This window comes from Centruroides sculpturatus, unplaced genomic scaffold (assembly GCF_000671375.1).
Source record: "Centruroides sculpturatus isolate CEXI.00-Female unplaced genomic scaffold, Cexi_2.0 scaffold482, whole genome shotgun sequence".
Classification (NCBI taxonomy): domain Eukaryota; kingdom Metazoa; phylum Arthropoda; class Arachnida; order Scorpiones; family Buthidae; genus Centruroides; species Centruroides sculpturatus.
The window spans coordinates 323,088-339,154 of NW_019384808.1; the positions used below are offsets into that span (position 1 = coordinate 323,088).

At 38.8% G+C, this 16,067-nt stretch overlaps 4 protein-coding genes across 4 annotated transcripts in view; all 4 read left to right on the plus strand.

Moving 5' to 3' along the window:
* The window catches only part of LOC111629752 (piggyBac transposable element-derived protein 4-like), a 31,093-nt gene extending 25,295 nt beyond the window's left edge, over window positions 1–5,798 (plus strand). The window contains exon 3 of the mRNA XM_023373658.1: window positions 4,814–5,798. Coding sequence (XP_023229426.1) covers window positions 4,814–5,798 — 985 coding nt within the window. The remainder of the gene's footprint in view (window positions 1–4,813) is intronic.
* Window positions 5,799–9,046: 3,248 nt separating this feature from the next.
* LOC111629720 lies at window positions 9,047–10,742 on the plus strand. The gene has a single exon (XM_023373617.1). It carries the CDS (start codon window positions 9,641–9,643, stop codon window positions 10,250–10,252), a length of 612 nt encoding a protein of 203 aa, XP_023229385.1. The 5' UTR covers window positions 9,047–9,640; the 3' UTR covers window positions 10,253–10,742.
* Window positions 10,743–12,422: 1,680 nt separating this feature from the next.
* On the plus strand, window positions 12,423–14,319 carry LOC111629742. The gene has a single exon (XM_023373648.1). The coding sequence runs from the start codon at window positions 12,531–12,533 to the stop codon at window positions 13,773–13,775; it is 1,245 nt and encodes a 414-aa protein (XP_023229416.1). The 5' UTR covers window positions 12,423–12,530; the 3' UTR covers window positions 13,776–14,319.
* Window positions 14,320–14,366: 47 nt separating this feature from the next.
* LOC111629734 lies at window positions 14,367–15,703 on the plus strand. Its single transcript, XM_023373640.1, has one exon. It carries the CDS (start codon window positions 14,449–14,451, stop codon window positions 15,691–15,693), a length of 1,245 nt encoding a protein of 414 aa, XP_023229408.1. The 5' UTR covers window positions 14,367–14,448; the 3' UTR covers window positions 15,694–15,703.
* Window positions 15,704–16,067: the final 364 nt, after the last annotated feature.

Here is a 16,067-nt window from a genome sequence, read left to right on the forward strand (position 1 = left end):
AATCTCTGCAGTAATGTGATTGATTATATCTTCATTTGCGATACACTCAAAGATTTCTAAAATTTTTTCTGGATTGTTCGCTGGAATTTTAACGCCTTCATCTCCAGTGAAATCAAATTTTTACTAATAAACTAATTCAACCTCTTGAAGTGGGGTCTTGTCCATGGGGAGGGACCTCCCAGGGATGGTTTAGCAACTGTTCTTTACCATCTCTGCGATCTGAATACCCACCAAAGTGTTTGCCGTGCATGGTTGCCTGTATGCTGGAAAGGTAGATTCTGGTAGTTGAGGGGCAACATAACGTCGTCAACACACTACTTTGGCCCCTGTTTCAGATAAATGGAAGGCTCAAATCAGGTTCCGTTTGAGTGAATCAGCTGGATGTTGGGTCATTTTTCATCTCAGCCTAGTCAACTGATGGATGCACCCAAGTTGACACACCACTGCTTGACAGTTTTGTCACGTTAGACAAGATGTGCTCTTTTTGACTGCATTGTGAGTAGGGTTTCTCATTTCCCGGTCTTTTGCTTGTCCCGGGATTCCGGGATAAAAGTGAACTGTTTCCCGGAATCCCGGGATAGAATCAATTATTTTTAAGGTATACAAAATATCTTGAAATTAAATTATATAATTATTTTTCATTTTTTAAAGTAATTTTAAAGTTCTGTATCATNAAAAATTAAAAAAAAACTATTGGAGGTTGTTTTTGATATCAGAAAGTAGCTTTAAATAACTTTACCGAAGTAAAATCCGTGCACTAGAAGTTTAAAATGATGATTAAAATTTGATTTTAAAAAATCCCATAAAAAAACAATTAAGTGTTAATCATGCGTCATTAAAGGTAGATTAAAATCGTGATTTTTGAAAAAATTTGGAGACTTAAAAAACATACAAAAAAAACTTATTTCGGGGGACCAAAAAACCGTTTGTTTTGTAACGCTATGTAACTTGCCCCAGTTATCTCGGGATAAGGGCTTAACGGGTTATTAATACATGCTAACAGTGATGTTATTGATGTTTGTAAACAAACACAACAATTAACACCTAAATGCTAATTTCAGCACTGAATGAACAAAATTTTACTGCTCAAACGTTTTCGGCCATTTTTTAGAGGCCCTCCTCAGGATGAAACACACAAAAAACAGTTCTATTATTTAAAAACTTCTGTTGAATACAGCCGTGTTCCAAATTTTTAAATATTTAAACGATGTACAATACAATATAGAAATCGTTACGTTTACAACATAAAAATAATTATTTTAAAATGAAGCTATACATAAATTATTATTGTAGCGTTGTAAAAATTAGCACGATGTAAACGATGTGGAAATTGTTTTCTTTTACAAAGCAGAAAGATGAAAAATAATTACACATACAATTATTGTTGTGTTTTGTGGCAATGTAAATAATACTTCCAGGATTGTGGAATTGGAATATACTTGGAGTTAATACAGTTTTCCTTCATGATTTCTATATAAACCTCAATAGCCTCCAACAAGCGTAAGTTGTGTTGGTCGAAGGCCCTATGCAAACGAATCTCCTTTTCTGTTTGTTTACAAACAGAAAAGGAGATTCGTTATTTATTGCTAAGTAATGAAAACTGGAAACTTCAAAAAAATGTTTTAGCAAGTATTATTCAATTTGTGATTATGCACTATACGTATGTAAATATATTTGAAAGTGTAACAGATCATGCTACTAACAATCATCTATACAAACTCATTGCAGCTGTGGCTAAAACATATGCTAAAATCAAATTGCATCACAAAAATAAGAAGTTCATCATGGAGAGGAGAAGTAAAAGTAATTGCAAAACTTTGTCAAAGTTAATATTGTTTAAGAATCAATAAAAAACTTTGATTCGTGAACAACAATACTAATTTTGACAGTAATGTCAGAAAAATGGATCAACAAGTTCTATCTGAATGGCTTAATGTTTTTTATGTTGTATTTAGCCTGTACATTAATTAATTACTAGATTTGAGATTCATTTATGTTCTTTTGTGCTAGCATTTTGTGTTTTAAATGCTTTTTGCTGCATAGATCTATAAATAAAAATATATTAAATTCACAATATTAACTGTTTTAAAACTTTTTTATTTAAAATTTTAAAATGTATTAAAAATTTTTAAAAAAGAATAATTGCTTTTAAGTAATTCGCCTAATAAAATATTAAAAATGTTTCGTTGACTGCTGACTACCAAATACTGACTCCTCCTTTCTGACCTAAACATGGCCAAATGCAATTCCATCTGGTGGACATACACCCTGTAATGGAAGGTAGATTACCGCTGCTGCTCTATGGCAGGGACATATTCAGTTCTTTTAGTTTCTCGAATATGTCTGACAAATAACACAATATGCAATCCCAAGTTTCATTGTGGAAGAGATTAGAAAAAGTCTGACTTTGTTTCTGATAAAAATATCATTTCATTTTTGAATCCCATTATTCGTTTTAAGGCTTGTCCCTTTGATAACCACCTTACTTCTGTATGTAGTGAAAGTTGTTCTTAATCAGCTCCCATATCTTTACATAAATTTGCAAACAAACAACTATTAAGTACATCACATTTTATGAAATTTATATGTATGGCATCATTTAAGATCTGGTGATATTTTTTTAGCTACTAATGCTTCTCGATGAATGATAGAATGGGTAAAAATGATATGTTCATTTCTAATAGATTTAACTTTTTCTAGAAATCTGACGTGCTGTCCCTTAAATGTCAGAACATACACCAATACAGTTATTCCAGTCTAATCTTTTTTGAAAGAATCATTAACTTGTAAAAAAATATCTTTGTATGATTGTTCATTGGTTGACAAAACAGTAAATCTTCATGTATATTAAAGGCATAGCTATATTGAAGATAGACCAAGAGTTGAGCTAAATTTGTAATATCTGTCGATTCATTCAGTTAAATTGCAAATTTCGGACTTTCTTCAATTCTCTGTGTAAGTTACTGAAACTGATCATAGCTAATTTCAGAAATCCTTCTAGTAACTGTATCGTTGGAGAGGAATTTTCCACAATTCTTCTGCATACTTTTTTCCATGAATGGTTCTGTAATTTCCACCACAGTGGATAAAACAAGTTCTTCTCTTATTGTATATGGATTTTTTGCATTTGCTATTAAATATGATGCTTAATAAGATGCTAAAAGATACTATTAGCAATAAAATACTATGGAAATGTTTAGTTAGTGAGCACTTTTTGTTTGGAATGTAAATATTTCTAATTCGATGTGCGTTTAGATGCAGCGCTGCTAGCAAACATCGTTAGAAATGACAACTTTGTTCAATCATAGTTCAGGCAGAGAGTGGAAGCTCGTCTTTCCCATAGCGCATAAATTTTTGAATGTTATATTCAGGCTCGTATTAAAATATTTATATTGTTTTTATTATTTATATGTGCAATTTATTTAAGTAAAAATTATTTTATTTATTTTTTNACGAGAAAAAATAAAAAAAAACTAATAGGTAGGTTTAAAATTAATAAATACAGATGTATTCTGACAGTGAATGAGATAATTATGCTTTTATATTTGCAAAATTTCTTAACCTTAACACAAAATAAGAAAAAAAGTGAATTTTTAAGAAATTTGCGGGATTTCCCGGGATAAGAAAAATTTCCCGGATTAAAAAAACAACCGGGATCCCGCAATTCCGGTTGAGAAACACTAATTGTGAGGTTATAGCTCCTGGGAAAACTTGGTGTGACAGTTTATGGGTATCTTCCATGTGATGGCATCCCCTCATTGGGCTTCATGGTGAGTGGGATAACTAGGTACTGAAAAATTATTTCCCAATATGGATTCAATAAAACCTAAACAACCAAGAACAGATGTATCACCAGCAAAGGATGCAAGTTTTCCCAGTCATCTAACCCAGTGTTTCTCAAACGTTTTAGTCTGCGACCCCCCCTTTTGCACTTAAAAATTTCAAAGGATTCTCCTCGAAGAATGGGTGTGTGTGTAGAAAAACATTCCAGAGGGGGGTTAATTTAAATTCAGAAGGAGTTAATTTGTTTTGTTTAATTGCATTGAAACACACACAATTTTAATAGCAGATTTACTTTTAGTATCAATAAAAATTAATAACTTTGGTACATCTTTGAACAGAATATTCTATATATATGTTTCGACATTAACGTAACTAATTGAGTTTACTAAACATATTTTATATTAAATTTAATGTAATGGGTGAGCCTGCTTATTTTGGCACAATAATTTAAATCTGGGTTTAATATAGGTTAGTGCATGTCTCATAGCAATTTCTATGTTGCTAAAAGTAGAGCACTGCTTTGTTTTGATGTTGGTCATTACTGAAAATGCCATTTCGCATAAATAAGTGGTTGCAAATGGTAAGAGAACTGCCATTGCTAATTCAGCGAGTAGTGGCTACTCTGTTTTTACACTAAGCCAAAAAAAATTCAATGTTTGCTTATTAAACTCTGTTTTAAGTTTTGTATTAAAGCTAAATTTGGCAAATTCTTCTTGGGCACTTAATGGAAGATGTTTCACTTGTTCCATTTCTACAAGGAATGGTTTTTGCATCTAGATAAACTGTTCAGTAAAATATCTGTTATGGTAGCTGTTTTATTTGTTCTGTAAATACTTGTCTCTTTAATCCAAAAAAATTACTTCGGTAGACTATCCCACAGCTATTTAGGTTACAATATCTCTGCCTTTGTGCATTGTGAAAAGTGTTTTCTACTCTTTTCCAAGTAAGTTTATAAGCATATTTTATCTGGATAATATTCTCGCACATAATATAGAAAAGAATGATTTTAGATACAATCTTTTATTGACAGAATGTCTAGTTCTGAATACGAAGATGATAGTTTTTCCGAAAGTGGATCGGAATATAATTTGAGCGACGTCAGCGACTCGGAATCGATCTCAGATTTGGACCAAAGCATCGCTACTGCCAGAAATTGGGTCGAAGTGGATATAGACAATCCTCCTCCGCCTCCTCCACTATTTCCTTTCACAGGAAATCCGGGTTGTCACTTCTCTGTCAATAATGTCGATCCACTCGCTTTTTTCAAATTATTTTTTGATTTAAATTTGATGAATGTAATTGTTAGCGAGACGAATCGTTATGCACTGCAACAGCTGCAATCATCCAGGCATCAGTGGGAGCCTGTTACAGTGGCTGACATATATACGTTTCTGGCTATCTGTATCTTGCAGGGAATTGTAAAAAAACCGAATGAGAGGATGTATTGGTCCACCAAAGATTTATTTAACACACCAATTTTATGTAAACTTATGCCTAAAAATAGATTTGAAGAGAGAAAGCAAAATTTGCACTTCGCGGATAATGCATTATTTGATCCGTCCACCCATCCATCTCCTAAATTGAACAAAATTTTGGCCATAGTAAATGATCTAAATTCTAAATTTTCGCGTTTATTCGAACCAGAGAGAGACATAACGGTGGACGAGTCTCTCTTACTATTCAAAGGTCGTATCTCCTGGAGACAATACATACCCCTCAAACGGTCACGCTACGGTGTGAAATTTTTTATGTTGTGTGAATCTTCATCAGGCTATTTACACAAATTTATAGTTGACACTGGAAAAGATACTCTACTAGATCCTAAATACAATCAAATGCAAATAACTTCCCAAATAGTATTATTGTTAGTGGACCCATTGTTGAACAAGGGCCACTGCCTCACAACTGATAATTACTATACCTCTCCTCAGTTAGCCGATTATTTGATATCCCATCAAACAGATATATATGGAACACTCCGTCNTTCTAAACATGAATCCATAGTAAATTTATAAAATATTTGAAAAAATCAATCTGTTATTAATTTTTCTGCAACCCCAAATATTTTTTGCAACTCCCACTTTGAGAATCACTGATCTAACCTACTTGCAGTGCAATCTTCTGGAGGAAAAACCACTGTGCAAATGCTTCCCTTTTCTAATTCAGAAACTATTCAAATTGAGCATTGGGTATCTGAAGAAAATACAGCAATTGATGTCAGGATCTGCTTATAGAAACAGCTTCACCTGAACAATCAGCAAAGCTTTCAGCAGTAAAGACTGGGAGATATGGGAGTTAGTCACACCACATGCAAGTTTTAAACTCATCATGTGGTGTGATATCAAATCGATCTGATGTCTGAAGACAAATCAGATATTCAGATCAGCCTTTCAGATCAAAGTGTCACTGCTGTTTGATGCAAACCTCATAAACAAACTCTACCCTGCCCTGCCAAATGGCATCACAAGGTTCAAGAGACTATGCCTTAATCATAGGTTTTGGTCTGGTTTGCCTTTGGTTGTCCTGGACTCTTTTAAGTTAGACTTTAAGAGTAACAACATGCAGGCCCCTTCTGCTCTCTCAAATCTGTCCCTCTTACTTCGCATATGTTTTATGGCACAGCCTGTTCTTCACATAGAATAATTTAGCTCATCATTTTAATGGGTAGCAAGGTCCCCTTTCCCTACAAGTAGAGGGACTCTTCAGTGTGTCCATTGTACCTATAGATCTAAGAGATCTATCACTATTTTCATCAATTCCTTTAGTTTCTTTACTAGCTGCTAGCATTCTAAGTACTTGTTTGGGGCTCTTACCAGTCGACTTGGCAGGCCTCTTGACAGAAATCCTCAGTAACAGGACAGTCAAGTACATAGTGCCTCACGTTGTCGCGAGGGCACCAATAGGGGCAGCTACCATCTCCTTGTCCAAATTTGGACTTGAAACTGGGGAACATCCTGTGACTGGTAAGTATCTATGTTGTCAACCAATTACAACACACTGGAGTACGACCTATTTCAGGCACAAAGGCATAGGTTGGTCTACCTACTGTACTTAGAGTCCAGCACTCTTGCCAATTTGTCATTAATTGTTGCAGTAGAGTACCTTTAATGTATGTAGTTAAGGGTTTCACCATCCTCGTTACAAACACAACACTGGCTTCCGCCTTTGGCAGTTGATTGGCATGCTTGTTACCTGGGATCCCAATGTGGCTGCAGATCTCCTGTACCAGCACATTGCGATGGTACCCATTGCTCAAGGCCTGAAGTGATGACTGGCTATCTGAGTAAACCGTGATCAGCTCTCGTCCCGATTGTTGTAGATCCACTGGGATGCCTTCGCCAGTGCCACCAGTTCTCCTGGAACATGGATGCCTTTTTGTTCAGTCTGTCTGACTGCCAGTACACCAGTACTTTGTCAGAAAAGATGCAGTATGTAGCGCGTATGGAGCTACCATCTTTTGAGCCATCAGTGTATATTTCAACACTGCTGCCTGTTGGTTCACTGACCTCCCAGTCTCATCAAATCCTATAGGAAAGATGGATTCTCAGCACATCTGTCTGATGTCTGTCTAACGGGGTACATCTGATTGCAACGCTTAGCCTCTCTACCTTCCCACCAATATACTCAAGAGAAGAAGGTCAGTTCCTATATCCCTTCGATGAAGGAAAGAAGAAGTTGAGATGATAAAAATTGAGCTTGGAAGTTATGCTTTTGCTGCTCAATATCAACAAAATCCTTTGCCACTTTCAAGTGGTATAATGAAACAAGAGTGGCTGAAGTGCTATAAAAATTTTCTTGATAATCTCTCATATATAACTCAAAGCTGGGACTTCTGTTCTGTAGAAGGCTGCCTTTTGGCTACTACTGGAGGCAATGGGAGCAGCCCAGTCAAGACCAGGGCCACCTTCGTAGACACAGTTCTGTATGCTTTCATGATCCGCAGGGCAGTGGGTCTCTGTATAGTTAGCAGTGTCGTGCTCTGTTTGACATTGGCAGATATCCTTCTACCATACACCATATGCATAGCAGATAACGCATTTTATGCTCATCTTGTAGATGGCTCGAATTGCTTCTCCGCTAAGAGCGTAGTCCTGTCTAGCTAATCTAGGTAGTGCCGCTGTTGTGAGGTTTGTCCTTTCTTGAACAATCCTCAATGGGGTGTCCAGCATAGCGTTTGGTCGATGATGACACCGAAGTACTTTAACTCATTCACCCTTTTGTGGGGTTGCCTTGGATCTGGTAAATTGGTCAGTGAGCCAACACTCCAGTCCAGGCCACTGTCAGGGCCTCTGAATTCTCAGGGCTGAAGGACAGCTTTTGCAGCTGTTCCCAATGAACGAGCTGTTCTATTGCTTCATTGCTGCGACTCTCCATGTTGTGTCTGCTATAGCCTGCAAGTACTAGCAGCAGATCATCTGCATAAACCTGCAGCTGGACATCGTCTGGGAGGATGAATTTCTGTGCTGTGTTCGCAAGAATGTTCCAAAGTAGAGGCCCAATGCAGGACTCCTGGGGCAACCCCACTCCAGTACTCTTTTGAACCTGGCACTTAGTGTTTTGTAGACCACCGTGTGATCACTCAGGAAGCTCCTGGTAAGTGATACGAGAGTGGTCGGCAGGTTTGCCTTCTGCAATTCATCCACTATGGATGGCCATAAGATTTTGCTGAAAGCTACCGTGATGTCCATCGAAATGAGCAACGTGTGGAGGCCATGCTGGCAGTTCTGGTAAACCAGGTTTACCACACTATGTAATGCTCTGCAGGTTGATGTGTCTGGCAGGAACCAATATTGATGTAGGTGTAAGAGCCCCCTCTGCTTTAAATGGTAGTATACTCTGTCACTAAGGATTCTATTCAGAACCTTCCCTAGGACTGGCAACAGGCTGATTGATCTGTATGACTTTGTTTCATTTTTTGGGCACCAGCTCTTATGAATAAACACAAGTCGTGCTTGCTTTCACTGCACTGGGGAATGTCCCAGAAGTGTCTACTTCTGGGAAATGTGCCAGGAGTAGACAGGAATGGAGCAGTTTTGCACATATCTGCTGCAGAACTTGTACCATTTCGGCTGTGATCCCATCATTGCCAGGTGCTTTCCTTAGGTTGTTGATGGTGTGGGTTACCTCAGAGCCCCTCGATGTGGGTTCCTGTCCATGGTGAGGGGACCTTCCAGAGATGGTTTAGTAAATTTTCTTCACCATCCCTGGGATCTGAACGCCCACCCATGTGTTTGCCGTGCGTGGTGTACTGTATGCTGGAAAGGGGGATCCTGGTAGTTGAGGGGCAACATAACGTCTCCAACAAACTGCTTTGGCCCCTGTTTCAGATAAACGGGAGGCTGAAATCAGGCTCCGTTTGAGTCAATCGGCTGGTTGTTGAGCCATTCTTGTCCTTGGCCTGGAGTCAACTGATCGATGCAGACACGTCCCTGCTTCACAGTTTTGTCTTGTCAGTCCAGATGTGCTCTTCTTGACTGCATTGTGAGGGTATAGCTTTTGCAAAAACTCTGATGTGACAGTCTATGGGAGCCTCCCATGTGACGGCATCCCCTTGTTGGGCCCCATGGTGGGTGGGGGTCACTAGGAGCTGAATATTTATTTTTCAATATGGACCCAAAAACCAGATCAAGTACTAAGAAACAAAGAAAACAATTCCAGTCAACCTGCTTATTTGATAATACATGCTACTGGAGAAAAACCTTTATCGAAATGCTCTCCTTTCTTAATACAAAAACTGTTTGAATAGACTATTGGACATTTGAAAAAAATACAAAAATTGAGATCAGTCAATCTACTCATAGAAACAGCCTCACCTCAACAGTCGGCAAAACTATTAACAACAAAGACACTAGGAGACATGGAAGTGACTGTCACACCACACGGAAGTTTAAACACATCTCGAGGTGTGATATCTGAGGTTGATCTGATGTCTGAAGAAGAGTCAGATATTCAGATTGGCCTTTTAGACCAAGGTGTCACTGCTGTTCGACATATCTCCATTCGTCGAGATGGCAAGTTGATACCAACCAAACATCTTCTCCTCACATTTAACAAGCCGGCATTACCATCTTTCATTACTGCAGGATATCTGCACTATCCAGTTCGTCCATACATTCCAAACCCACTACGTTGTTTCAAATGCCAGCGGTTTGGACATTCCCAAACATCTTGTCGAGGCAAAAGTTTATGTTCACAGTGTGGAGTTGAAGGCCACCAGAGTGCTGAGTGTACAACCACTCCATGCTGCGTCAACTGCAAAGATGCCCATCCTGCCTACTCCAGACAATGTCCCATGTCGCAAAGAGAGAAAGAGATTCAGCAGGTAAAGATGGTTAATAATATACCTTACCCAGAGGCACGATGCATGGTTACTTTAAATGCACCAGTGAAAACAGTAGACATTTGCTGCTGTTCTGAAATCCACAAAGACATGTGGAGTTCAGACAGACATTTCTGTTTCACCAAATGAATCTCTAACTTGCCATGAAAAATGTTTGCTTATACCATCTACCCAAACAGCAGAAAAGAAGAGCAAGAAGACCAAAACATCCCTGCCTAAAACAGCGGTAATAACTAGAAATGTGGGTTCTAAGAAGGCTGCTAAGAACCCGCTCAACAAACAAAAATTAAAAGAAGCCATCTCCAAATCTAAGAGATCAGAGGCTCAGTCTATGAGTGAGTTATCTGACTTTTCTAACGAAGAGACTAAGAAGGAGGTGACACCACCAACTTCACCTTCAAAAGGCAAATCAGCCGTAAAACTAAAGAGGGATACCTTCACAAAGAATGCTGCCTCAAACACATAATGGATTATAAAATAATCCAATGGAACTGTTGTGGTTTCCGCAACAACTTCTCTGACATTAAACACTTGACATCATCTACTTCATGTCTCTGCATGGCACTCCAGGAAACCCATCTGAAACCTGGAGAAAGAATTACTTCAAAAGGATTCAATATCTACCGCAAGGATGATGATAGCCAGAACCATGCCTGTGGCGGTCTGGCTATTTTGGTTTTAAATTGCATTCCATCCTTACCGGTACAAATAACAACAGAGCTGCAAGCTGTGGCAGTCAAAATTTCAATTGGCGTAACTGTCACAATTTGTTCTACATAGTTGCCACCAGATGACAGAGTCAATGAGAATGAACTGGATGCCTTGGTTGAACAGCTGCCAACACCATTCCTTTTACTTGGTGATTTTAATGGCCACAATCCTATGTGGGGCAGAGCCATGGAGAGATTTATATGTAACCATCAACTGTATCTATTTAATACTGGAGAAGTGACATACTTCAATGCCCCATCAAGAACGTTCACTGCCATTGATCTATCACTAGCAACTTTAAATCTGTTTTCAGCATTTACATGGGAGGTTGGATCTAATCCACTCTCTAGCGACCACTTCCCAATATTTCTAAAATACCGAGGCAGAGAAAGCTGTGAAACAGACCATCCACCATGCTGGAAACTGGAAACTCACTAGCTCAAAAGTAGCCTCGGATAAAATCCATAAAATCAATGAGAAATATGCTTCTCACTCTGTCCATGCTGGAAAATAATGGCACAATAATCAGCAATATACAGGGTATTGCTGATACGTTGGGTGAAACATTTTCTACTTCATCCAGCAATATTATGTATTCAAGAAATTTTCAGGCTTATGAAGCCCAAAGTGAAAAACAATATTTAAACTTTCAGTCCTCGTATAATGAGTAATATAATGTGCCATTCACCAGCATAGAACTATATACAGCGATCTCTCCCTCGGGGAATAGTGCTGTAGGCGCGGATAAAATCCAGTACAGCATGATAAAAAATATGTCAAAGAATTCCCTTTCTAATCTCCTGTGTCTGTTTAACAGAATATGGACAGAACATACTTTTCCTGACTCTTGGAGGCTATCTATCATCATTCCCATTCTCAAGCTTGGTAAAGACCACAAGAATCCCTCTAATTACAGACCAATCTCTCTGACCAGTTGTCTGTGTAAACTTTTTGAGAGGATGGTAAACAGACGTCTGATGTATCTCTTAGAGAAAAATGAATACTTTTCACCACATCAGAGTAGTTTTCGTAGGAAGAGAAGTACCACTGATATCTTAGTAAACCTTGAAACATCTATACGCGAAGCGTTTGTTAGAAGACAGCACTTAGCGTCTGTGTTTTTTGGCATAGAGAAGGCCTATGATCGCTGTTGGCGATATGGGATACTCTGTGATCTGTAAGAATATGGGTTGCGGGGTAATTTGCCAGTTTTTATAAAAAACTTCATACAGAATCGAAGATTTCATGTCAGGAGGGGCAACACCTTATCTAGGCTTTTCACCCAAGAAGAAGGTGTCCCTCAAGGCTCTGTTTTGAGTTCCCCTCGATGTGGGTTCCTGTTAGTGGTGAGGGGACCTCCCAGAGATGGTTTAGTAACTTATCTTTACTATCCCTGGGATCTGAATGCCCACCCACGTGTTTGCCGTGCGTGGTGTCCCGTATGCCGGAAAGGGGGATCCTGGTAGTGTAGGGGCAACATAATGTCCCCAACACACTGCTTTGGCCCCTACTTCGGATAAACGGGCAGGCTCAAATCAGGCTCTGTTTGAGTCAATTGGCTGGTCGTTGAGTCATTCTTGACCTCGGCTTGGAGTCAACTGATCGATGCAGACCGGGCGGACATGTCAGACAAGATGTGCTCTTCTTGACTGCATTGTGAGGGTATAGCTCCTGGGAAACCCTGGTGTGACGGTCTATGGGAGGCTCCCATGTGACAGCATCCCTTTGTTGGGCCCCATGGTGGGTGGGGTCACTGGGAGCTGAGTATTTATTTTTAAATATGGATTTTCAAAATACAAAAATTCCAAACAAGCTAACAATGACAAATGAAAAGACCTCCAATCAGCCAGTGTACTTAGTAGTCCATGCAACTGGAGAAAAACCGTTATCTAAGTGTTCCCCATTTTTGATCCAAAAATTGTTTGAATCAACAATTGGGCACTTAAAGAAAATACAGAAATTGAGGTCAGGTGACCTCCTGGTGGAAACAGCCTCTCCTCAACAAACAACAAAGCTTTTGTCAATGAAAACACTTGGAGATATGGGAGTCTCAATCACATCACACAAAAGTCTAAACTCATCACGTGGTGTGATATCTGAGATCGACCTAATGTCTGAAGATGAATCAGATATTCAGATCGGTCTTTCAGATCAAGGTGTCACTGCTGTCCGACGCATCTCCATTCCTCGAGACGGCAAGTTAATACCAACAAAGCATTCAATTGTCACATTTGACAAGCCAACATTGCCATCCTTCATTACTGCAGGATATCTGCGCTGCCCCGTTCGTCCTTACATTCCAAATGAGCTGCTTTGCTTCAAATGCCAGCGATTTGGACACTCACAAACATCCTGCCGAGGCAAAAGCGTATGTGCACAGTGTGGGACCGAAGACAATGTCAGTACTGAATGTAAAAGTATCCCGTGCTGTGTGAACTGTAAAGATGCCCATCCTTCCTACTCCCGGAAATGCCCTGCGTGGCAGAGAGAAAAAGAGGTGCAACGGATAAAAACCGTAAACAACGTATCATACACAGAGGCCCGTCGCATGGCCACCCCAAGTGCAACAACGAAACAAAAGACCTTTGCTGCTGCGTTGAAGTCTACTGAGACATGTGGGGTTCAAACATATATTTCTGTCTCCCCAAAAGAATCTCTCACTCGACACACAAAATGTTTGCTGACCCAATCAAAACAAACTGAAGAAAAGGAGAGTATCAAGACAAAGACACCCCTACCTAAAACAGGGGTAGTAACCAGAAATGTGGATTCTAAGAAAGCAAATAAGAACCCACTTAACAAACAAAAATTAAAAGCAGCCCTTTGTAAAGCTAAAAGATCAGAGACTCAGTCCATGAGTGAGTTCTCTGATATCTCTGATGAAGAGCCTAACTTGGAGGTGAAAAAACCAATGTCACCCCAAAAGATAAACCCCCTGTGAAATTGAAGAGGGATACCCTTGCAAAAAATGCTGCCTCAAACACATAATGGATTACAAAATAATCCAATGGAACTGTCGTGGTTTCCGCAACAACCTCTCTGACATTAAACACTTGACATCATCTACTTCATCTCTCTGTGTGGCACTCCAGGAAACACATCTAAAACCTGGAGAAAATATTTCTTTTAAAGGATTCGATCTCTACCGCAAGGATGATGATAGCCAGAACCGTGCCAGTGGCGGTGTGGCTATTCTGGTTTCAAATCGCATACCATCCTTACCGGTACAAATAATCACTGATTTGCAAGCTGTGGCAGTCAGAATTTCTATTGGAGTAACTGTCACAGTTTGTTCTATATACTTGCCACCAGATGTCAGAGTCAATGAGAATGAATTGGATGCCTTGGTTGAACAGCTGCCAACATCATTCCTTTTACTTGGAGATTTTAATGGCCACAATCCGATGTGGGGCAGTCCCGACATCAATCGTCGAGGCAGAGCCATTGAGAGATTTATTGGCAATCAGCAAATGTATTTATTTAATACTGGAGAAGTGACATACTACNGGGGAGCAGACAAAGTTTCTATGCTCAGGATTTATAGGGACCTTGTCCGCGCTAAGCTGGACTATGGTTGCATTGTTTATGGCTCTGCGCGAGAATCTACTCTTCAGATGCTGGATTCAATCTACCATCAAGCATTACATTTGTGCACTGGTGCTTTTCGGACTTCCCCTGTACAAAGTTTGTATCTGGATGCTTATGAATTTCCACTATCTCTCAGGAGAGAACAGTTGTCTCTATTTTACTATATAAAACAGAAATCTTACTCTAAACCTTTAGTTGATTGTACTGTATTAGATACTCAGCTGAAAAGATTATTTGAAGCTCGCCCAAGCAGTGTCCCTTCATTCGCCATAAGAATGGAGAATGTGAGCAGCACAATTGACCTGAACACAGGCAACATTTCACAGCTAGAGGTGTGTAGTATATCTCCTTGGTCAACTCCTGTGATAAATGTTGACCTTAGCTTAAAGCAATTTCCAAAGGAATCCACCCCAGATTATGTCTACAGGCAGCACTTTGCAGAAATTCAGCACTGTGACAGGAATTTATTTCCTATTTATACAGATGGATCTAAATCTGATGATTACGTTGGCTCAGCCTTTGTCTGCCAGGATGAAATCGTGGCAGAACAAATTGCATTGAATTCTTCCATCTTTTCTGCAGAGTTGCATGCTATTTATCTAGCTTTAAAGTATATAAATAGGAAAGGTCATAGTTGCTGTGTTATTTACACTGACTCAGTTAGTGCACTTCAGGCTTTGATTTCATGTGAACCCAGTTCTCACTCTATAGTGATTAAAATTCGTAAGCTCTTTTGCCATCTTACTGCAAGTAATTTCTTTGTAAAATTTTCTTGGGTCCCAGGCCATGTAGGTATAAAAGGGAATGAAGAAGCTGACGCAGCTGCAAAGTCAGCTACTCATTTACAGCATATAATGCGTATTGAAGGAGTCGATTTGAAGCTAGTAGTTAAAAAACGACTAGCAGAGAGATGGCAAAACGTGTGGAATGCACAAGTCCACAATAAACTACATGAGATCAAGCCAAATATAGAAAATTGGACACACAATAAACAGTATGACAGGAGATCTGAAGTAATTCTTAGTCGTCTGAGAATTGGTCATACTTGGTTGACTCATCAATACCTTTTGAAGGGTGAAGACCAGCCAGTATGCGAGTATTGCAACTACTATTTAAGTGTAAAACACATACTTTGCAACTGCACAGCTTTTGATCAAAGTCATAGACAGCATTTTGGAAATGCAAGTTTGAGAGAGATTTTGGGCCAGAGGCCAAATCTTGACAAATTATTGAACTTTTTGAAAGTGAATAATATTTATAGACATATTTAATTATTTATCTAGGTTATGTTTATATATACCTTGTTGATTATTTATTTATTTATTTATTTATTCATTTATGTATATATCTTGTTATTATTTATATGTATATTGTTATATATTGTTTTGTTATTGATTTTGTTATTTATTAGTTTATTTATTTATTTATATTAAACATTTTACATTATATATATTTATTTATCTATATATACTATTTGCCATGGCGCAGCTTGGCCTGTATGGCCCTTGCGCCAATAAACTCTAACGAACCAACCAACCAACCGCTGCTGGCGTTATGGCATACTCTGTGATCTGTACCAATTCGGATTGCGGGGTAATTTGCCAATTTTTATAAAAAACTTCCTACTGAATCGAAGATTCCAAGT

Excerpts from the sequence above, each read along its gene's own strand:
- LOC111629720 (XM_023373617.1), top strand. The coding sequence starts at position 9,641 with ATGGAAGTGACTGTCACACCACACGGAAGTTTAAACACATCTCGAGGT.
- LOC111629742 (XM_023373648.1), top strand. The coding sequence starts at position 12,531 with ATGGGAGGCTCCCATGTGACAGCATCCCTTTGTTGGGCCCCATGGTGG.
- LOC111629734 (XM_023373640.1), top strand. The coding sequence starts at position 14,449 with ATGCTGGATTCAATCTACCATCAAGCATTACATTTGTGCACTGGTGCT.